General features: G+C 47.1%; 1 protein-coding gene and 1 pseudogene across 1 annotated transcript in view; both read left to right on the top strand.

The window, feature by feature from the left end:
* Nucleotides 1–21359, top strand: part of Lars2 (leucyl-tRNA synthetase 2, mitochondrial) — a 95725-nt gene extending 74366 nt beyond the window's left edge. The window contains exons 15-21 of the mRNA XM_034484298.2: nucleotides 9914–10014; nucleotides 10420–10602; nucleotides 12020–12189; nucleotides 13639–13716; nucleotides 14615–14726; nucleotides 18172–18299; nucleotides 20098–21359. Coding sequence (XP_034340189.1) covers nucleotides 9914–10014; nucleotides 10420–10602; nucleotides 12020–12189; nucleotides 13639–13716; nucleotides 14615–14726; nucleotides 18172–18299; nucleotides 20098–20277 — 952 coding nt within the window. The 3' untranslated portion in view covers nucleotides 20278–21359. The remainder of the gene's footprint in view (nucleotides 1–9913; nucleotides 10015–10419; nucleotides 10603–12019; nucleotides 12190–13638; nucleotides 13717–14614; nucleotides 14727–18171; nucleotides 18300–20097) is intronic.
* Nucleotides 6555–7281, top strand: LOC117693564 (large ribosomal subunit protein uL6 pseudogene; annotated as a pseudogene).
* Nucleotides 21360–23177: the final 1818 nt, after the last annotated feature.

Below are 23177 nucleotides of genomic sequence, written 5' to 3' on the forward strand. Positions count from 1 at the left end.
CTCCCACCTCAGTGTGGGAAGTAGAACAATGTAATCCTCATACCTTGATGCTCACAGGACGCCCCTCGCAGGACATCACCCCCCTTCCACCATCCCTGCCGAGATAACTCCTGTAGTAAATTTTAACGACTCATTTCTTTATGAATGTATCACTACTGACTCTATTGCATTTATTACAGTGTGTGTGTGTGTGTGTAGTTGCGGGGAGGGCCTTATGTAGCGCGCATGCATGTGGGAGTCAGAGGACAAATTTGTGGAATTGGTTTACTTTCCCACCTTTAGGTTTTAGGGAGCAAGCTCAGGTCACAAGGCTTGTGTGGGAAACATCCAGTTCCACTTCTCTTCCCTGCATTGACCCTTCTGTGATTAGAGCTGCACATATGCTATAGTGTTTCCTCACCCAGCATGTTTTGAGATTCAGCGTGGTGAATCTTTCCTATCATACCGAGTATTAAACTGAGAGCTTCATGTGCTCTAAACAGTTGAACTACAATGAGCTCTGTTCTCAGCTCAAACATTATTTATTGAAGACTCCTCCTTAACACAGGGTTCTGAGCTAGCACTTCTCAGCCATGGCTGGTTTTCTCTGTTGCAGTGGGCCAGGTATTATGGTGCATGCCTATAAACCCAGCACACTGGAAGCAGAAGCAGGTGGATCTCTGTGTGTTTGAAGCTAGCCTGGTCTCTACAGTGAGTTCTATCCCTGCCAGGGGTACATGGTGAGATGGAAGCATAAGCTCCGAGTGCTCGGGGTTTCCTTTGAGTGACAGCTCTCTGCTACCAAAGCTCCCTCACTGTCTTTGGCATTTTGAAGTTCACATGCTTTCTGTAGGTGTGGACTTATTTATTCTGCTTTGGATTCGGGGCTTTGCTTTTCTTTTCTTTTTCTTTCTTTCTTTCTTTCTTTCTTTCTTTCTTTCTTTCTTAGAGTTATTTATTTATGTATATGAATACTCTGTCTTCACCAGAAGAAAGCATCAGATTCCATTACCAATAGTTGTGAGCCACCATGTGGTTGTTGGGAATTGAACTCAGGATCTCTGGAAGAGCAGCCAGTGCTCTTAACTGCTGAGCCATCTCTCCAGCCCTGAATTCAGGGCTTCTTAATTGTCCCTTCCTCATCCCACCCTCCAATTTTCTTCTGTGATTAACTGTATTTAGACCATTTTATCATATTAGGCTTCTCTCATTTAACTTTTCATATTCTCTCCGTCTCTCTTTCTCTCTCTCTCTGTCTCTCTCTCTCTGTCTCTCTCTCTCTCTGTGTCTCTGTGTGTGTGTGTGTGTGTGCCTTTGTGAGTATATTTGCATCACATCTGTGCAGGAATCCACCACAGTTTCAGATCCTCTGGAATGAGGTTACAGGAAGTTGTGAGCAGCCATGTGGGTCTGGGAGCCAAGTCCAGGTCCTCTGGAAGAGCAGTACTGAGCATCGCTCCAGCACCCCTGGCTTTCTTTTTAGTAAAAATGTATTTCAAATCTATCTATTTCCTAAAGTTTATAACGTATTTATGTATGGCAGCTAACCCTTTGTCTCAGCTCACTGTGATCTGACTCTGTTTTTGCTGCTCTTAACCACGGCTCATTGTTTTGGAGGGACAGTGATTTTCAGCCAAGCTTATATGTCATGGTTGCTTGTTTATAGGATCTCCTGGCATCTCTGTATAGGCAGCTTGTGTTCCCTCTATTGCTGGAGAGAACACCACAACCACTCAGATGTTCCACCTGAGATTGTGTGACTGTACAGGTAGCATGGATCCAGTCCCAGAACTGTAACAATCCCTTCCCTGCTCAGGAGCCCCCAGATTGCTTCGAGAAGAACTGGCTAAGTAAACTGTACTTTCTGAGTGTTTGGGTTGTTGTTGTTGTTGTTGTTGTTATTTCTTTATTCTGCTTTGGTTTTGCCGGCTCAATGACACATTTTAAACAGTGTATTTTATACCATGCCTAGCCTTTTTAGTTCTGTTGGAACAATACATTACAGTCTCCTATGTGCATGCTGTTAGCAGAATGATCCCAGCTCACCCTGTTAAATACCTACTAGCTGTACAGGAAGTGTACGTCTCCCTTCCCACTTCCCACCTTTCATCTGTTATCTGGGCTTTTGTTTCTTTTCATATTTCAGAACAAGATACTATTTCTCTTATCCTTCCCCTATGCATATGTCTTGATGATGACCTTGAACTGATTCTCTTGCCTCTGTCTCCTGAGGCCTGGGGTTTGGGCGTGTGACTGTGCCCACTTACCCGTGTCTTTTGATTTTTAGACTTAGTGGAAATTTTGATAGTTTTCTCCATTAGAACATACATATTTCCCATTCTTTTTTTCTGCATAGTGTGTCATAATTGATTAAAGCATTTACTTATTTTTCTAATATATTATTATTTTTTAAAAGAATAATGCTTTATTTCTTAGCAAGATAGAGGAGTATATCTTGTTTGTTTGTTTGTTTGTTTGTTTGTTTGTTTTTTGTTTTTTGAGACAGGGTTTCTCTGTGTAGCCCTGGCTGTCCTGGAACTTACTTTGTAGACCAGGCTGGCCTCGAACTCAGAAATCTGCCTGCCTCTGCCTCCCACTGCCTGCCTCTGCCTCCCAAGTGCTGGGATTAAAGGCATGCGCCACCACTGCCCAGCATTTTCTAATGTTTTAATCGGGAGTGGTAAACATGGCTTTATTCCCAGTACTTGAGACAGAGGCAGGCAGTTCTAGGCCATCCAGAGCTGCACAGTGAGAATCTTATTTTAAATGCTTTGTATCACATTTCTTTATTAGTTTATGTATGTGCACATGAGGGTGGGCCTGTGCTTGCCACTGTTCTGTGGGTTCAGAGAACAGCTTGCAGGGGTTGGCTCCCTCCTTCCCGTGTAGCGCCCAGGGCTTGAACTCTGTTCCTCAAGCATCTTTATACACCTAGCAAGCTTGCCTGTCCCTAGTTTACATTCTTTGATAGATACAAATGCATGACTTTTGTACATGCCTGGGGTCCCACTACTTAGAGGGCAAAGGTAATAGGATTGGCCTTGTCTCAACCCAAAGCTATGTGTCTACGACTTTCAGATTCTCCATAAAGCAGACAGAAATTTGGCTTCATTAAGTGAGGGTGCTGGAGGCTCCACCCCTACCCACTCTGCCAGCTCTGGTTAGAGCTCTGCTGTATTAAAAACATGTTGGGTGCCGCTGAGTGCTGAAACCGGCCTTCTGCTTCTTACCCCAGAGACCTTGATTTGTGAGAACGACAGATCTATATCAGGACACTAAACATATTGATATCACAGGGCCCATCAGATAATTAGTTAAAAACGCTTGTGGTTCAGGTCATGCTACTCAGTCCATTTTGCATTTTGTATATGTGAAAACAGATTTGCTAGTTGTGGGTTGTGTCCCATTACTGTCACGGTCTCGTGGAAATTTTGTTTATGTATTTTCTTTTTTTCTACATTCACCATCTAACCGAGGCCAGCCTAGAACTCTAGTTCTTCCTCCCTTAGTGTTGGGATTATTTATAGTGTACACCACCACAGCTAGCCATGGGATTATTTATAGTGTACACCACCACAGCTAGCCATGGGAGTATTTATAGTGTACACCACCACAGCCTGCCAGACTTTTGCAGTGATTATGTAATAATTTTAAAAAGCAGCCATTTACAGAATGTAGTATTTACAAAAAGGAGACCCAGAGGCTCCTGGTAATTTTGGGTGAGGGCAGGCCTCAACTTGGTTTCTTTCTGGTTCTACATCAGCAGCCACCTGGTACAGTCAGAGGAGTGGGCAGCTGTTGTCCAGGGCTTCGGTATTTATAGAAATGACACCTAAAGTAACCTGTCAATCTGTGAATTCAGAATTTCCTGAGCTTGCTTCCTCTTCCTTCTTTCTGTCCTTTAAAACAAAGGAGGAGCCTGCACTAACGTAGACATGGTGAAGATTCCAGCACTTGTCTTCCTGCTTACACAGTGGTCTGCCTCCAGGGGTGCAATTGAAGGGGTCAGGAGAATCAGGGCCTTCCAGGCAGAGGGGCCCTCCTGCTCTTGGAAGACACCACTGAGATGCAGGAGTCTCTCATTCTCTTGGCTGAAGTAGACCATCTCTGCCTTTACAGGACAGTCACATTGGCTCAGTTTGTATTTCCATGTGTGACTGGGACAGAGAAGTCTGTAGAAGTGAAGTGCTGCTGAGCTCAGGGGAGCCTGGGTGACCATAGCCAGGCCACTGGAACTCATGCCATTTTAACAAGGTTTTATTTATATGGGTGTGTGCCTGGATGCATGTCTGTTTGCCACATGTGTATAGTGCTCCAGGGACCAGAAGAGACATTGGATCCCTAGAACTGGGGGTTAAATTCAGAACTGGAGATGCCTTATAGGTGCTGGGAATCTAGTGCTCTCAATTACTGAGCCGTCTCCACAGCTCCCACCCCTTTCCCGTGCCAAGTTTTATCATCGCTATGCTAATCATCTGTCTGAGACAGTGCCTGCTGGGCTGTAACTGGGAGAAGCTGGAGTCTAGATGGACTTCAGAGATCTAGTAGCATGCATCTCAGAAATTGAGACGCAGTCATTATCAGAGTCTGGGTCCCGGAACAATGCTGTTCTACAGGACACCTGCCAATTATGGAAAAGGGCCAGTGTGGGCAACCTGGGGCCCTCACTCAGAAACCCTTTAAAGTAATTTCAAAATAGAAAAGTAAATGATTCTGGTAGTCATCAAACTAGTCAGGTGGCAGTGGAAACAGTGCGGTGCGGTGGGGGTCACACTAGGTGCTGTTTGCATGTCTGTGTGGCAGTGGAAACAGAGTGCGGTGCGGTGGGGGTCACACTAGGTGCTGTTTGCATGTCTGTGTGGCAGTGGAAACAGAGTGCGGTGCGGTGGGGGTCACACTAGGTGCTGTTTGCATGTCTGTGTGGCAGTGGAAACAGAGTGCGGTGCGGTGGGGGTCACACTAGGTGCTGTTTGCATGTCTGTGTGGCAGTGGAAACAGAGTGCGGTGCGGTGGGGGTCACACTAGGTGCTGTTTGCATGTCTGTGTGGCAGTGGAAACAGTGCGGTGTGGTGGGGTCACACTAGGTGCTGTTTGCATGTCTGTGTTTACACAGGTGTCTGTGTCACAGACTCATCAGCTTGTACCTACCCCAGAACTAGTGTGCTTTTCAATGGGAGTGCTAATTGTCATTTGACAATGTGCTTTAAACACAGGAAGGAGGGAGGAGGGAGATGGAGTGGGAAGAAGAGAGGAGAGAGAGGGGGAGGAAAAGAGAGAGGGAGAGGAGGAGGGGGAGAGGAAAGGGGAAGGAGAAAAGGGGGAGAGGGAGAGGGGGAGGGAGAGAGGGAGAGGGGGAAGGGGAGAGAGAGAGAGGGGGGGGAGGAAAAGAGTGAGATTTAAAAGCCAGAGTACAGTTTTAGATAGATACAAATAGCCAGGGTCAGGGTCTGGCTAGCAAGGTGCAATTCTACGCATTCCCAGAAGGTGGCAGTGGTGGGTCACTTGATTATATGAAAAACAAAACCAAACAAGACCCCAATGGTAGTAAATTACAGGACTCCAACTCCCTATGTTTAAGCCTTTTTTTTTCCCCTTCTTTTAGAAAAGCTCACGTATAGCTTAGGCTGTCCTCAAAGTCAGGACCATCCTGACTCAGCCTTCTGAGTAGCTGGGGTACAGGTTGACAGCCATATGCCCAGGAACTGAGTCTTACTGCAGCTGATTTAACTTGCTCTAGACATGTTTTTGGTTCTGAGTATAAATCCAGGGCTTGTGTGTGGTAAGCATGCATTGTACCACGGAGCCACGCTTCCACTTCTCTGAGTTCCTCTTAAGTGTGATAGAGCCAGTGCCCAGTGTGAGAGGAGAGATGCTGACACCTGAGACAGTACAACATTGGATAAACACAAGATAAACTTGTGCTAAAACCATGCAACTTGGTGTACACAAGTCAGCCTTATGGAGCTCACTGGCGCTGCCTTGGTGTTGAGGTGCAGTGTCCCTGCTTTGTTGAACACTACCTTAATTTGCTGTTCATCGTATATGTATCTGCATCCAGCCTCTGCCTTCACCTGCTCAGCAAAAAGTGGCTGTGCAGGTTGGTTCTTGTCAGCTTGACACTGTGTGCACACATAGAGGAATCTCTTCTCTCTTGACACAGTAGCACGCTCATTTGGTCCTGTGACCTGTCAACCAATGCGTCTGTGCACTGAATGGGGCCCCACAAGCATGACACTCAGTGTTTCTTTTTGAGTGTTAACTGCACTTGATTTTTTTCCACCTTTGTAAATGTGCCCCATCTCTCACCATTGAAAGATTTATTTACTTATTTTACTTTATTTACTTGTTTTATCTGTATATCAGAAGACAGCATCAGATCCCATTATAGATGGTTGGGAGCTGCCATGTGGGTGCTGGGAATTGAACTCAGGACCTCTGGAAAGCTGCCACTGCTTTTAACCACAGATCTATCTCTCTAGCCCCTCACCATTGCTTCCATATACCCCTATATGTGCTGTGTACACACACACACACACACACACACACACAAATACATACATACATACATACATACTCATTAAAAAAAAAAAACCTTAGAGCTTTGCCCCATCTACTGCGAGAATGAAGACCATTCTCAGCAATCAGATTGTCGACATTCCAGAAAATGTCGACATCACTCTGAAGGGGCGCACAGTCATTGTGAAGGGCCCCAGGGGAACTCTGCGGAGGGACTTCAATCACATCAATGTAGAGCTGAGCCTTCTCGGAAAGAAAAAGAAAAGGCTCCAGGTCAACAAATGGTGGGGTAACAGAAAGGAACTGGCCACTGTCAGAACCATCTGCAGTCATGTTCAGAACATGATCGAGGGTGTCACACCGGGCTTCCATTACAAGATGGGGTCTGTGTATGCTCACTTCACCATCAACGTCGTCATTCAGGAGAATGGGTCTTTGGTTGAAATCCGAAATTTCTTGGGTGAAAAATACAGGTTCGGATGAGGACAGGTGTTGCTTGTTCTGTCTCCCAAGCCCAGAAGGATGAATTAATCCTTGAAGGAAATGATATTGAACTTGTTTCAAATTCAGCGGCTCTGATTCAGCAAGCTACAACAGTTAAAGACAAAGATATCAGAAAGTTTTTGGATGGCATCTATGTGTCTGAGAAGGGAACCGTGCAGCAGGCTGATGAGTGAGGCCTCAGATTCCTAGCTCCAGAAACAAGATCCTGATCACAGGTACAATTTGGGCTCTTTGAGGGCAATAAAGGATTTATATATTGATAAAAACAAACAAACAAACAAACAAACAACCTTAGAACAGGATGGTGGGCTGCATCTCAGCCAGAACATGTATTTAGCACCTGGACCCTGACGAGATTACAGTGCAGTGTGGAACTGACACACACACAAACATCAGAAATCTTCTGTTCCTGGCCCTCATCTCTCTCAGTCTCTTGTCTGCCCTGGCTGCCCTCTTGAATCTACTAGAGAATGTCATGCTCCTTGTTACTACCTCCCCGTAGCTGCTGGGCAGTGACCACTTGGGCCACTACTCACTGAACCAGTGAAGACCCCCAAACTCGGGAGACCCTGCTCAAGTCTCGAAGTCGTGGCCACCCACAGACTACGAGACACCGTACCTGGATGCACTCAGCAGAGGTTTATTAGGGAAGAGAGCTGGCAGCCAGCACTCAAACTGCACACTCGTGCAGGAGTAGAGTTTGACAAAGCCAGTCAGTCTGAGGAGGTTTTTTAAAGGGAAAAACCACAAACCAGGGGAGTGGAAAGGGGGGTGAGGGGTTGTCAAGGATACATAACATAAAAATAGTGGAACATTTCAGAGGAACCCACCCCAAATGATCTAGAGTCATGTAAAAATCACTCTGCACACTCATTCTTCTCAAGAATGTAGTTTTACCATGTCACTGTGCCCTACCCTGTCATTACCAACTATTTCAGGTTAACTATTTCTCACTTGCTCTGGCCACAGCCCCACCTAGACGACTTGCATCTTTTTCTGTGGTCAGGAATGTGTCTTCCTGCTTTGGGCCTTCCCCACCCACAGGTGGGTTATTTTCCCTGAGGCTTGAGGGCCTGAAATCTTACATTCAGTTCCGCCTTCTGGAACCTGCATTCTCTTGCTCAGGTTTAGGGTAAAGAAAAAGCCTATATATATTTCATAAGCTGGTCTTTATAATTTTTCACTCTACACCAGATGACCTTGAACGTGAAGTAAGGATCTTACGGGATTAACCTGCAGGCCTGGCCTAGTCTATAGCTTGTTGGACCTATTTAGGTTTCTGGATTTCGGATTCCCTGAATAGAAGCTCCCCAATACCTGCCCACCCCACCCCTCAACCTCATGTCTTGCACCCCAGAGCTGGGATGTTGGAAGGTCTGCCATGGCATAATAAATGAATGAACCTGTAGTTGCCCAGAGCAACGTGAAATACTTATATAGGATGGTGTCTGGAATTACTTGCTGAAATGCATCAAAATAGAATCGGGCAGATTCTTAGAAAATAAAATAAAACAGGGTAAAGAAATTGAGTGTTTCTTAAGAATAAACCATCGTAGTGACTGTGGTGGTGCATGTCTTTAATCTCAGCACCCAGGGGACAGACGTAGACAGATCTCCAAGTTTAGTCCACATAGAGAGTTCAAGTCCAGCCAGGGCTGCAGAGTGAGACCTTGTCAGAGCGTTTGGGAGAGGTGTGTGGGCACAGGGCTGGGACAATGGATGGCTCAGCAGTTATGACCACTGGCTGTTCTTCTAGAGGACCCACCATGCCTGCCCTGCCTGCTACTGTGCTTCCCCACTCTGACAGTCATGAACTCTAACCCTCTACAATCATGAGCCCCAAATTAAATGCTTTTGTTTATAAGTTGCCTTGGTCAGGTTGTTTTGTCATGGTGTCTTAGGGTTCTATTGCTGTGAAGAGATACCATGACCAAGACAGCTCTTATACATGAAACATTTAATAGGGGCTGGTTTACAGGTTCAGAGGCTCAGTCCATTATGAGCATGACTGGGAGTATGACAGTGTGCAGGCAGACATGGTGCTGGAGGAGCTGAGAGTTTACATTTTGACCTGAAGGCAGCAAAGGGGGACGGGAATTCCACACTGGGGGAGCTGGAGCAAATGTAAGACCTCAAAGCCCCACCTCCACAGTGTCATCCTTCCTCCAACAAGGCCACACCCACTCCCAACAAAGCCACACTTACTCCAACAAGGCCACACCTACTCCAACAAGGCCACACCTCCTAATAGTGCTGCTCCCTATGAGCCAAGCATTTAAACATGAGTCTGTGGGGGCCAAACCTAATCAAACCACCACATGAGGTAATAGATAAGTAATGATACACACACCAACTGTTGGTAGCTGCCTTCTTAGAGTGAAGTGGGCCAGGAAGGACAGGTAGATAATACTTAGATTTTAACAGAAATGACCCATTCCTGTCCAACTCATCAGATTTAAAACTTTAAGGCAGCCTAAGCAGTACTGTGTTAAGGGGAGTAGTTAGCACCCTTCACACAGACAGCCTTCAGTGCTCCCTCCAGGCCCCTCTGCGCTGCGCCTGATAAGCAGGTGGCACTGGCTCTGTCTCATGCCGTCACTTGATCCCAGCTTCCCAGTCACACTTCGAGGCAAGTTTTTCTTGCCCCCATGTTATAGGTTGGCAAAGTGGACTCCCAGAACAAGTAAGTGGCTTTTGTGGCTCATGGGTAGACATAGGTGAGGCCAGTGCTTTCTACTTCACCTCAGTGCAAAGTGGACCTGCACTTAGACCTGGCTGCTGCTCTGACTTAAGGTTACCGCTTTGTCCAAGGAGCCGACTCTAAGGTGTGCTTGGTAGTGAAGATTTCTGGATACCCTGAGTCCTGGCTGCTCACCCCCCCCCCTTTTTTTTTTTCCTGTGATCTTTTCCTCAGGGAACCTTTCTATAAACTACTGGCCCAAGGCCTCATTAAGGGACAGACATTCCGCCTTCCATCTGGACAGTGTCTGAAGAGGGAAGATATAGATTTCACAGGTAAGGAGGGCCCAACTTGGCTGGGGCAGGTAAGAACCAAGACCAGGTCCAGAAGCTCTTAAGAAGCCAGTATCTGCTGTTGGACCCCAGCTGGGTGTAGCGTCTAAGACAGATCCTCATCAGGCCTCTGTGGGCTGCTCCTGGGACTGGTTATACCTCTGTGCCCAGCCCCATCCTATGTAACAGTGTTTGCTTGGACATCTCCACCTTATCCAGCGTTATTTGACAGCCCATTGCTGGAGAGAGCCTCAGACTCAGAGCGTGAAGTCTTCCAGGATCTTCTCCCACAGGCTTCGAAGCAAAGTTCAAAATACGGAATTCTACCCTGTGCACTTCCCTCCCTCCCTCCCTGTCAGCTCCCATTCGGAATCATGCCCTGTTCCTGAAGACTCTTTTGGCATCTAGGTCCTGCTCCTGTTTGTGCAAAAACAAAAGAGAAGTTAGAGGTGACATGGGAGAAGATGAGCAAGTCCAAACACAATGGGGTGGACCCTGAGGAGATCGTGGCCCAGTATGGAATTGACACGATCCGGCTGTACATCCTCTTTGCAGCCCCTCCTGAGAAGGACATCTTGTGGGATGTCAAGAGTGAGTCTGCCTGCTTCCTTTACAGACTGCCCTGGGCTCTGAAGGAACTGGGGAAGGAAATGTTTCTTGCTGGAAACAGTAATGAAGAATTCTAGATGTCCTTCTACCTCTCTCCAAGACACTAGCTCTCCATTGTTCAGGGGCCTTGGGTCTGGGGGGGGGGTGTTGGGGTGGAAGGTGGGGAGGGTTTCCCACTGCCGTGCACATTCCCAGTCCTCACCCTGCACTTGGTAGTGGTGGGCCCGGAAATCCACACTACTGCAGGCTCTGTGCTATGAAGAGGCCAGTCTTCTTTAGCATTCCTTGAAACATTTTTCTGGAACAGAATCCTCCTCCCTCACCAAGATGAGGCCTGAGTGCTGGGACCACAGGCAACCTATCAGCCACTCCCTGCTACTTGACTTCCTCGTGAGATTTGTTTCTCCAAAGCTTTGGGTTTGCCCTTGTGTGGATTTGGGAAGTGAAAGCCACTGTGGCTGTGGGAGGAGTCTATTTTATCTGAGGATTGGCTGCTTTCTCACTGTGTTTTATGGTGGCAGATCTGGACAGTTGTGGCAGACAAAGCCCTAACAAACTGCCCTTAAGTAACAGAGGCAGGACGTGCAGAACAGGGTAGGCGCTAGCTCTGCTTTCTCCTTTCTATACTGGCAAGTCTCCATCCACATAAAGACTCTTGCTTTTCACAAGCCTCCGGCTGTCCCTGCTGTGTCCCCACTCTTGAGAATACTCAGCTTAGTAGCCACGGGGTTCAGGCATCTGCACCCGTACTTATTTGGTCAACTGTGTGACCCAGAACCACCAGGTGGCCTGTTCTGCTTCCCCAGTCAGAACAGTGGTTAGACTTGGTGAACATGTTTGGAATACATAACACACCCCTGGCAAGGTGAGTGGTTGTTAGCTGACCTCACACTGGGCTACAGGGCTATTCCCTAGCATACTGTGCAGCCACTGCCCTGTCACCTGTCCTCATGAGATCCCAGCTTCACTAGTAGTGCCAACTATCTTAAGCACTCTCTTGGCTCCAAGGTATATCTGAAATGGCAAGTTGGCTGGCCCAGCAGTGTGCAGATGCCCATCCCAGGGCACCAGGGCAGATAGCAGCTGCTGACCAGCCCTGCTGCCGTTGCTCAGGACATCCGGGATTTGGAAAGGAGTTGTGGCCGACTCTGGGAGGACCACGGGGCTTTTCTCGTTCCCTTCTTTTTTTTTTTTTTTGGTTTTTTGAGACAGGGTTTCTCTGTGTAGCTCTGGCTGTCCTGGAATTCACTCTGTAGACCAGGCTGGCCTCGAACTCAGAAATCCGCCTGCCTCTGCCTCCCAAGTGCTGGGATTAAAGGCTTGCGCCACCACCACCCGGCCTTCTCATTCCCTTCTTACCAGCTCTTTCTCTTTTCTTCTTGATTGCCACGAAATGCAGCCGATGCACTCCCTGGAGTGCTAAGATGGCAACAGCGGTTGTGGTCCCTAACAACAAGATTCATCGAGGCAAGGACTTCTGGGACAGTCCCCCAGCCTCAGCTGCTGAACAACAAGGAGAAAAACAAGGCCCGAAACCTCTGGGAGTACAAAAATGCAGTCATAACTCAGGTCAGAGTCCATGGTCTGGGCAGTGTGTCACTGCTCACTCTGAGGGAGCCTTTGCCCAGTGGTCTGTGAAGCCTTCTTTGTGAGGTGGCCCTGTTGCCCTCATTACTTGGTTGTTTACAAAGACTTCCTGATGGAAAGAGATGTGCTCAAATAATGGCTGTCCCTCCTGCCTTCTTCCACCTAGACCCCAGGAAGCCACCTATTCCCTGTGTCCCTGGACTTGACCTGCAGGATGACCAATCTAGTGTCTCTGATGAGATGTGGCACATTGTATTAACAGGGATGCACAGGTGGAAGTAACAGACTGCCATAAAGTACCTTCTCATCTGACAGATGAGCGTGAGACCCAGACAGGTCAGATGTCCTGCTTAAAGTACTGCAGCTAATGAGGGACTGAGCACAGACAGGGCCTGAGCTCCCCTGTGGTCATCAGGAGCTTTTCCACTTGGTTACTTTGGTTCAGAGTATCCATAGGACTTGTTTTAGGTCAGTTTCTACAAATACAAGGTTATTTTTAATGGGTTTCTCATAATCAAATTCTTCTTAGGCCGATTCATTTTTCACTTGCTAATTCGGGGCTGGGTGTAGGTTGGTGGTAGAACACTTGTTTAGAGTGTGCCAGGGGAAAGCAGTGCTGATTCAAGTCTGTGAAGGCCTCCAAGGCCCCTTCCTGCCTGGACTCTAACTCAGGTGACATTGATGGCATAGCAGGAGGTTTTATTTTTTTTTGTTGTTGTTTTTTGTTTTTGTGACCTGAGTGAGTGACTCTGGGTCTAGCATGCTTACCTAATGACATTTCTTCAGCTTTATTTCCAGCCTTCATGTAGAGGGAGTCACCAAGATGAGTCTGGCAATCTGAGTGCTGCCACGTGGCTGCTCTCATACCACGCCTTATCTCTCTGAACATAGGTCAGATAATTAATGCTGTTTCAACAGCTGTGAATGACTGACATCTTAAAGATGCAGTGATGGAGAGTGAGCCCCAGGCCTCACTCAGGCTGTGGAGAGTGTTCCCTGATCTGCATCTCCTGCCTCTCCTGCCTCTCCTGCCTCTCCTGCCTCTCCTGCCTCTCCTGCCTCTCCTGCCTCTCCTGCCTCTCCTGCCTCTCCTGCCTCTCCTGCCTCTCCAGTCTACGCTGCTTCTCAGCAGCTCGCATTGTTTCTTAAGCATCTGTTCTGGAAACAACAGATGTGCACATGACGTAGAAAGAGAGGCAGTCTTAAGTAGTGGAGAAAACACTGACTTGGAATTTAAAAGTCTTTTTGCTCATAAAATGTAGTCATTATTCAAGGCAGTAAATATATTTGTAGGCATTTTTTTGTTGTTATTTTCAGTTAGCTTTTAGTTAATTGTTTGGGTTTTGTTCTGTTTGTTTATTATCACTCTTTTTTTCTAGAAAGGAAGTTTTGAAGAAAGTGAGTTTAAAAAAATCAACTTTTTATCAACAGGTGACCACCCATTTCACAGAGGACTTCGCCCTGAATTCTGTAGTTTCTCAGCTGATGGGTCTCAGCAGTGCCCTCTCGGTAAGTGCCCGGGTCTCATCAGTGGCTGCACGGAGGCGGAGACGGTGAAAGCGTTGGGAATGTTCCTTCCATGCTTACACCCCTATCATACTACTTCAAGGTTTTAAAGGTTGTCTGCGCAGAACTGTTTGCTTTTTTTCTGAGACAGGGTCTTACTACATAGCCCAGGCTAGCCTTCAACTTGTGATGATCCTCCTGCTTCTGCCTCCAAGCTTCAAGCCTCTCGTAAGAGGCTATGGAGGCCTGAAAGGTTAGACTCCATTTCTGACTGACTAGTTGCAAAGCCGTGGCCAGGCTTGGGCCTCTTTCTGTTCTAACCTTCTTCCCCTACTGCCCAATTTCCTGGATGTCTCAGGTGTTTCCTTGTCAGGGATACTGTTTGTGTTTGCTTAATCTAGGTGGCACAGAACTACTCCCACTGACAACAAGAGCTGTCGTCTTCAGTACCACTCTTTTTTTTTTTTTTTTCTACATATTACTCCAGTTTTTCTTGACAAGGGAAGAATTTGTCAATAATTGTTGAATGGAGAGGACCCTCACCCTGGTATTCCACAGTGGGAAACCTTAGGAGCCGGTCTTTGCATTCTCCCTAGGCCACAACGCATAGGAAACCTTGCAGAGTGCTTACAAGTTTGACCTTGTTCCCAGAACAGCTATTCCTCCCTTGTTGAGGCTTAGCTTTGTCATCTGTAGATGGGGTACAGATCCTGCCCTTGATGGGCAGTTGTGAGCACTGGGTATGTGGTTTTGTGGTTTTGTGGGAGAAGTCTTTTGAGCCGAGCAAAGAGGTAATAACTATTTCTCCCATCCGCTGAGCCTCTGGATTGTACTTCATTCATTGCCTGTCTTACCCTGCCTATCAGTACCCCAGTCTTAAATGTTCCTTCCTCTTCCTTAGCAAGCCCCTCAGAGAGTGGTTCTCCACAGCCCTGAGTTTGAGGATGCTCTGTGTGCCCTGCTGGTGATGGCTGCCCCCCTGGCCCCTCATGTAACCTCAGAACTCTGGGCAGGTATGTAGAAGTGTCTTTGTCTAACTAGTTCCTACTAATCATCACTTGTCGGAGCCTCTATTTGACCATTGTTTGTAGCTTAGCAAACGTCTATCAGAGTGTTATCTTAAGGGTTCAGTTTCTCACTCTGTGTGTGTGTGCGTGCGCGCATGTGCGTGTATGTGCCGTACCTGTGTGTAGATGTCAGAGGCCAGCCTTTGGGTGTCAGTTCTCACCTTTCTACTGTGTTTTGAGATAGGATATTCGCTACTATGTAATCCGGGCTAGCTGGCCCAGGACTAGTAGAGATGTCCTCCTGTCTCCACGTTCTGTCTCCCCATAGCAGCACTCGTAGACCAGATGCTTTGGCCACTGTGTCCAACTTTTACATGGGCTCTGAGCATCCGAACTCAGATCTTCAAGCTTGCTCAACAAGCGCTTCTCCCCACTCACCCCTAAACTGTCTTCATTGTGATCTCATGAGATCAGTTCAGATTTTATCTGTTTTGGTATCCAAAGCTACTGCCAAGTGTTCATCCAGAGTCTCCATCCCAGCAGGCCCTCTGATGGGTTTCGTTTGTTTGTGTGTTTGTTTGTTGTTAGTTTATGGTGTTAGAAACTCAGTCCAGCTTTGTACATGCTAAGCATATGCTCTGCCACTGAGTAATTCATGCAATGTGGATGTTGTTCTTTCAAAAACACTTGAGCCAATTCATTTCTCTGGGAAAGGTCAGCGTGGAGTGCCCCTGCTTCCTGCTCATTTTCTTAGAATTGCCAGGGTAGCTATAAGCAGTGTCAGCACAGACCCAGGGCCTCCTGACATGCTCAGTGGGATCAGCTAGCACAAACAAGGATGGCAAGACACGGTTAGACAGCCCCCAAATGCCACCAGAAGAGGACTGTCATCCACAGAAACTGATCACCACTCCCAAACCCCTAGCATGCACTATGAGCCACCAAGGCAGCCTGGGAGCCTGTGCTCAGGGTGGGAGTGGAGAGGCTTGTTTATGTCTTCTGCAGAAAGGTCAAGCTCTCCAGAGGTGGGGATGAAAGGGGTGCAGCTGGCCCTGCATGGTGGCCCTGCAGGCCAGACCTTTGTCACTCATCTCCTGCATTCAGACTAATCCCATTTTGTTGACCTTTTCACCCTGACTGTGTCTTTGTAATTACCATATACGTGTTGGTTATTTTCACTTAGAAGAGCAAAATGGCAAAACCCTGCACTTATGCAGGGTACTAAGCTCCACCCTTACAGCCAAGCTGCGCCCACCATTCAGGGAAAGCCTGGCTAGGGACCGTACCTATAAATACAATATGCATCCTGATTACTCCAGGAAGTCTGGGCTTCCTTGTTTTTCTCAGTAGAATTTATAACAGCTTCTGTTCAGAACATTTTTATCCAAGATCCTTTCATCTGCTAGGCATCCTGTATGACTTCCATATGGAGGTTTTGGAAACCTTCCCGATACATCTGGGTCACAGGACAAGCCACTACCAACTCAGCAAATAAAGACATGATTATCTGTTTTTTGTGACCTCCATTTCACTCTAGAGAAGGAAGAAGCCAGAATCTTTTCTACAGTTGACAAAAGGCCATTAAGTTCATTGTGAAGTTCAACAGCTCAGTCCAGGTCTGGCTGGGCACCAGGAAGAGGGCTAGGACCAACTTGGCACCAGGAGGAGGCCAGGCCTGGTACTCCTTGGGCCCTAAGGAGCCTTCACTTCCCTCCTAGTAACTGGTAATACCAGATCACCTAGGTATCAGATAGGAAAACTTAAAAAGCTACAATGGATGCATTCAGTACAAGCACAGGAGTCAAGGCAGAGGCCAGTAGAATGAAATGCATCAGCACCACTCAGTGGCCTGTCCACAGCTCAGGCCTACCTAAGGTCTATCAGTTTCAGTCTGAGAAGAAGGGGAGACTGGAGTGGGCATAAATGAGCAATAACTCATGGTTCAATAAGGCTGATCCTGTGTGTGTGTGTGTGTGCACGTGTGTGTGCACATGCATGCACACTTGTGTGTTTTCATGAGTGTTTGCAATCCTGGTGTCAGACCCAGGATCGTGTTCATGTTAACAAACATTCCTCACTGATCTGTATCTTTGGTTTTTGTTCTCCTAAGTAAAGGAAGCAGAACATGTCACATTCCGGCCCAAGTTGCTACCTGCTTGTATACCCACACTCTGAATATCTGTAGCCAGTGATCCCAAACCAATCACAGAATAATATTTTGCAGGAAAAGCCACCAATCAATGGGGAAAGGAAGCTTTTTGCAACAACTGGGTTTATAACGTTTACTTTGTGGTTTTGAAGATAATTTTTTACATTATAAACAAAATAAATTACTAGTAAATTTGAAACTTAAATGTGGGAGAAATGAAACCTTTCAAAGAAATCAGAAGAAAGTATTGAACTTTCCCACAGTGTGGGGAAACTCTATATGTAAATATCTTTTCAGACTTCAGAGCCGTGAGTGGTGCTCAGGTTGAGCACGTGCTTAGCACAGGCGAAGCACCAGGGACCTCACAGCACAGCTGTAATGTACACATAAGTAGTATATATGAAAGCAATACATTTCTATGAAAAACTTATAAGACATCATTCTAAGAAGAAAAGGAGGATCTTGAGGTACATCTACTAGTGGTGGAGCTACTTAGCAAGCTTGAGGCACCAGGTTCCATTCCTGGTTCTAAAAGGAAAGAGAAGCCCTAGCCATCCAGGGAAGAAGACTGGAAAGGGTTAATACCATGCCCCCTTTCTGTGGCCCACCCTGAGCCAAGGGTCTGCTGATGAGAGGGATCCAGTGAGGCGAGAATATATATCAGGGTGAGAGTGTTACGTTCCCAGGAGGGCAGAGGGCATCCTTCTGTCTGGTGCACTCTGTGTGAGAAGGCTGGGACAAGATTTTCAGACCACAGAATGCTCATGGCAGGGGACACTTGTGAGAACAGCCTGTACTTGGGGTCTGTTACCAGGAAGGCATTCCTTCTCCAGCAGGGGGGTAGCCCCAAGACATGGCAGCCTTGCTTTGCCACTCCTGTCCATCCATCCTTACATCCCTGCATGCTGTTCAAAGAAAGGCCGACTGGAACCTGGAATCACAGACCGGCTGTGGGAAGAGGTGAGCTCTTCCCTGTGCACCAGGGCACCACTTGCTCCTCCAAGCAGTCTTATTTCTACCCCATTGATCAGCCATACAGCCATAAGATTATCAAATAGGAAAACGTTTTAAAGTTTACAGGAAATCGCTGATGTTGGCACAAGAACCCAATGTAGGAGCCCACAAAACAGAAAGCACAAGTACTCTTCGGGGTGGCCAGTCCACAACATCATGGACAAAGTCATCTCCAGCTTCCTTTGCCTCCTCAAAGGGCTCCAAGCCAAGGGCAGAGCCCTGCACCCCGTTCACAAATGGCCCCTGTGTGTTCAGAGCAGCCTGACCTTCTGTGCTTTGGTGTTGCAGGCCTGGCGCTGGTACCAAGCAAGCTCTGTGACCATTATGCCTGGGATGCTGGTGTGATGCTTCAGGCCTGGCCCACCGTGGACTCACAGTTCCTTCAGAAGCCTGATATTGTGCAGATGGCCGTTCTGGTGAGTGCCACCCATAAGGCCTGACTGTGATCTATAGACTATCGCTCTCCTACCAGTGACCCATCAACCCAGCCTCCAGCCAGCCCTTCCTCCTGACCAAGCCCACAATACTGAGGTCTATGTTCCCTTCTCCGTGCCTTCAGTATATCCCAGAAGCATGTAAGCTTCAACTCCCAGAGCCTGGAAGGACTAGAAAGGGGAAACACCAGCCCAATCTGCCTTAGTGGCTCCAGGGTCTTCCAGCTGCATTTAGGAGCACCTGGGTAGGTTTAGAGGGACACAGTGGGGAGACACATAGAAGGTAACAGTAAAGAATCCCTCTGTTGTACTGGAGAAATAGCTGGATGGTTAAGAGCTCTGGATGTTCTTCCAGAGGATTTGAGTTTGGTGCTCAGCACCCACATGGTGGCTCACAAGCATCTGTGACTACAGTTCTGTGGGCTCTGATGTCCTCTTCTAGTCTCCACTGGCACCAAGCATGTATGTGGTGCACAAATATACGTGCAAGCAGACTGCCACTCACATGAAATACAAAAGTTACCTTTATAATAATAATAATAATGTAGGAGGGGAAATTCAAGGGTTTTGTTTGTGGTTTTGTTTGTTTGTTTTTGTTTTTGTTTTTGTTTTTTTGAGACAAGGTTTCTCTGTACCCTGGCTGTCCTGGAAATTTGCTCTGTAGACCCGGCTGGCCTCAAACTCATGGAAACCCTCCGCCTCCTGAGTGCTGGGATTAAAGGCGTGCGCAACCATGCCCAGCCCAATGTTCAAATTTTTGTTTTATTTTGTTTTTAGGTTCTGGGGTTGAACCTGGAGCCCAGTGCATTCTAGGCAAGTGGTGCCCTGCTGAGCCGCACTCCCAGCCTCTTCTCATGCTTTACTTCAAGACCAGGTCTCAGTAAATTGTCCAAATTGACCTCGGGCTTGATCTGTAACCTACACTAGCCCTGAACTAGCCTCTTGCCTCAGCCTCCAAGCTATCTGAATTACAGACCTGTGCCACCAGGCCCAGCAAGAATTGTTGTTGTTGTTGTTTCCCCCTTAAACCTTTTTATGTAAAAACTAGACCCCTGCGTGTTTCCTCTATGCATTTTCCATTTGTTTCATATGAGGCAAAACGTGATGGCCTGCCGGTGGCTTATGTGGCAGAAGATGAAGAGGCTACGGTAGGTTTTTTCACCTGATCCTCTGGATAGCAGGTCAACTGGAAGTAGGTCATTCTCATCCCAGTGTGATTTTCCCTGTCTTATTCTACAGGAGGCTACACCATTCTTAGTTAAGGAAATAAGCTCAAAGAAGTGACTTACCTTACCCATACCCAGTCCTGACTCTAGGCCAGGGGTAGTGCTAGGTTCTAGGGATACAAGTCAAACAAAAGCCAGGCACAGTGGTTTACTCTGTAATCTCAGCACTTGAGAATATGAAGCAGGTGGACCAACTGTAAGTCTGATGGTAGCCAGGGCTAAGTGATAAGACTTGGTCTCAACAAAAACAAAATTTCAGTGGGACAACAGGGTTCCTATCTTCATAGAGCTTAAAGTCTAGAGAGACAGAAGAGCACAAATGAAAGAAAAGAATAAACACAATGAACATGTGCTGTGGAAGGTGCCAGCATTACATCCCACCCTGGAGGCTAAGAAACAGTAAATCTCCAGCAAGCCTGGTCCCATTGTACCTGTGCCAAACCTGGACCACAGGAAGGCCATGCTCAGGAAGAATGCTTACTTTGAGTCTGAGCCCCCTCCCAGCCTGCCTCCCTGTGGACTCCTCTCACTCTTTCTGTTCTTTTTCTCCTCAGATTAACAACAAGGCCTGTGGCAAGATCCCTGTGCCCCAGCATGTTGCCCAGGACCAGGACAAAGTCCATGAACTTGTTCTCCAGAGTGAACTAGGCATCAAGCTGCTACAGGGGAGAAGCATCAGGAAGGCCTTCCTCTCCCCCAGGACTGCCCTCATCAATTTCTTGGTGCAGGAATGAACAGGGCTTCCAGGATCCTCCTTCTCTGCCCAGATCAAGGGAAGGAATGTTAACTTAGGCAAAAAGACAAACGTCAGGGACTTTGGCCTTTGTTCCAGGACCAACTGGGGTCAGCAGGAGGCCCGTGTGCTGAAGTCTGGACCTAGATGAGAATGTATGTGGGCAAAGAGGATCAAGGAGAGAAGATTCATTCAGTTGCCCCATAATCCTCCATTCCCACTCAGGGTGTGAAGACTCCAGAGATGCTGCCAGGTTGGAGCAAGAAGTAGAAAAGAAGTGGGCCAGGCTGGCAAGCAGCCATGATACTTCTACTTCTCAGGAGTCACGTAGACTCAGGAGCCATAGGCTAGGGACCTGCACAACAGTCAGGTGTACAGATGGTGTTAGCTGGGCTTTTGGCTTACAGGATGGACAAACCTGTCCGACTGTGGAGCTGGACATGGACACCGGTCTCTACAAGTTGTCCTGCATATGTCTCCAGCATCTTTCACCTGTGTCACACAGGTCTCTTCCACTCCAGCTGGGTAGCCTGTTCTGAGTTTAATGTATGCTCTAGGATAGGGCTCCACTTCTGAGCCTGAACAGAAGGACTCTTCATAGCCACTGTTTGAACATGTAGAGTGCTCTGTGGTGAGTGGAGCCTTGTTCTGAGTTGCTGATCCTCACCAGAGCCCCATCATAGCCCAGTGGGTTGGAACCCCAGATGGCTCACATGGGCCCCTAGACAATGACACCACCGTCATTGCTTTGGCTCCCAGAGTGTCACTAGAAAAAGCAAGTTCATCAGAGAAGAACAGAACTGTTGCTTCCTGGGTGTCACCTCCTGTGTAAGAGAAAGCTAAATCATAACAGGTGTCAGACTACCAGTAAGTTAGGCAAAGCTGACTTTATGTGGGTCATCAGTAAAATGCTATTACAGACATGGCCTGAGCAAAGGCTTAATGCTAAGTTGTGGGGTGGAGAGAAGAAACTAGCCATCTCAGGATGCCGAAGCTCTGTGTCTGTAATCTGAAGTCACCCAGAAGTGGCTGTCATGTCACCTCCTGCCTTTTAATGTCATAAACTCATCACTGTAAATGTAACTTTTATTCTCCTGAAGTGATTGTCCTCTCAGAGGCTCACTGCCTCAGTCTGCTAACCTAGGCCTAGTCTGGAAGCTTCTAGCTTCCATACAATCTAATTTAGGCCTAGAAAGTCTTCAGCCTTTAAGACCCTTTCCTGTTCTGTCTGAGCTCTGGCTGGCAGATTTAACCCAGCTGTTGTGGCTCAAACTCCTCCCCAAGCTGACTGATTCAATCTGGCTTCTCTCTCTGCCTCTCCTGAATCAATTGACCTTAAACTAACTCTAGCAATCTGTTCTAATCTTCTGGTTCCTTCTCCTTCTCTGTTTTTTTCTGTCTTCCCCTGTGTCTACCTTGTTCTCTCTTCAACCTGTCTCTGTAAAACTCTCCCAGTAAAACTGCCTCCTTCTTCCCTCCCTTTCTCTGCACTGCTCTCTCTCTCAAGTAGCATTCCTTCCTTCTCTCTCCTCCAGAGATCGGCAGATCCTATTCTGTCAAATCTTTCTCTGATTCATTACTTTGTCTGCTACTCAATTAGCCATCACTTTCAAACATAGGTGCTTCCTTCTGTAAACTAACTTTACCATCGTTGTTTGGGGGTGTGCCTATATTCGAGCCAGAGGGATTAAAGGTGTGTGCCAGGGCTGAGCCACACCACAACTAGAAACAGTGGTTTTTTTTCCCCCAGTAAATAACACAATCTCAGGGTTTACAGTGTGGACAAATATCCTGCAAAATATCAGTTTGAGACATGCCTGTGATCTTGGCACAACCCTATATTCCAGTTCTAAGGGTTAATTGGGAGGAGACCAACGTCTTTTATCATCACAGGCCCTGGCTCTGTGCTACCTCCCTGGAATTCCTGTGGTCCATCACCTTCAGCTCACACTCCTTTCTGACAGTACTCACTCAGGCCCACAAGTGAGAGAGAGGCTTGTGCACAGGGTCTTAAGCTTGATTCTGTGCCTGGTCTTAATGCCTAGAAAGTCCAACTTAATTGTAGCTATCATAAAGGATTTTTAAAATTTTTACAAATGAGGACCTAGCATGGTAAGGTCCTAGGTTCCATCTCCAATACAAAAAAAAAAAAAGCAAGGCGACTCTACCAAAGAGACTCTACCAAAGAGATTACACACTGGTAATCCCAATATGTGATAAGCTGAGGGGTGAGGATGGTGAGTTTCAAGCCATCCTTGGTTACATGAGGCTCTGTCTCAAAGAAAAGCTACCAGTGATCCTAACGGACAACAAAGTCTGAAAACTATCGAATTAATGAATAGTATGAACCATAATTTCTACCCAATCCTTTCTCCTTCGTTTTCATCTTACCTGGGGTGAGTTTGGCCCAATACCGTGAGTAGAGTTGAGAGAGATTGGGACCAGAAGGGAAGGCAGGGCCACAACTCTGGAGGTATTGTAAGAGGATCCTCATGACACAAATGACAGTCCCATGACAAACAGGAAGCACATGATGGTTGAAGTGAGGGGGTTTATGTTTTGTTTATTGTTGTTGTTTTGTTTTGTTTATTTTCTGTGTTGTGTTTTCTTGGAATAAGCTCAGTGGCCTTGCTGAGCTAAGGGTAGACTTCCTTTAGTTGGGCATTACCTTCCCCAAACAGTGGACCAGTAAAGTCTGTAGGCTGCCGGGCTGACACACTAGGCATTGGAGAACATTCTCTCCAAGAGGATGAAACTTGGGAAAATGGGCTCATTGGTACTTCCTAGGAAGCAATAGACTCGGTAGAACATTTAGACAGAAAATCGCTCCCTGTGGAGCGCATGGGGTGGGGTGTGATCTGAGTCAGAAACTTATTATCTTGGTTAGTTTCCATTCAAACC

This window comes from Arvicanthis niloticus, chromosome 21, assembly GCF_011762505.2.
Source record: "Arvicanthis niloticus isolate mArvNil1 chromosome 21, mArvNil1.pat.X, whole genome shotgun sequence".
NCBI lineage: Eukaryota > Metazoa > Chordata > Mammalia > Rodentia > Muridae > Arvicanthis > Arvicanthis niloticus.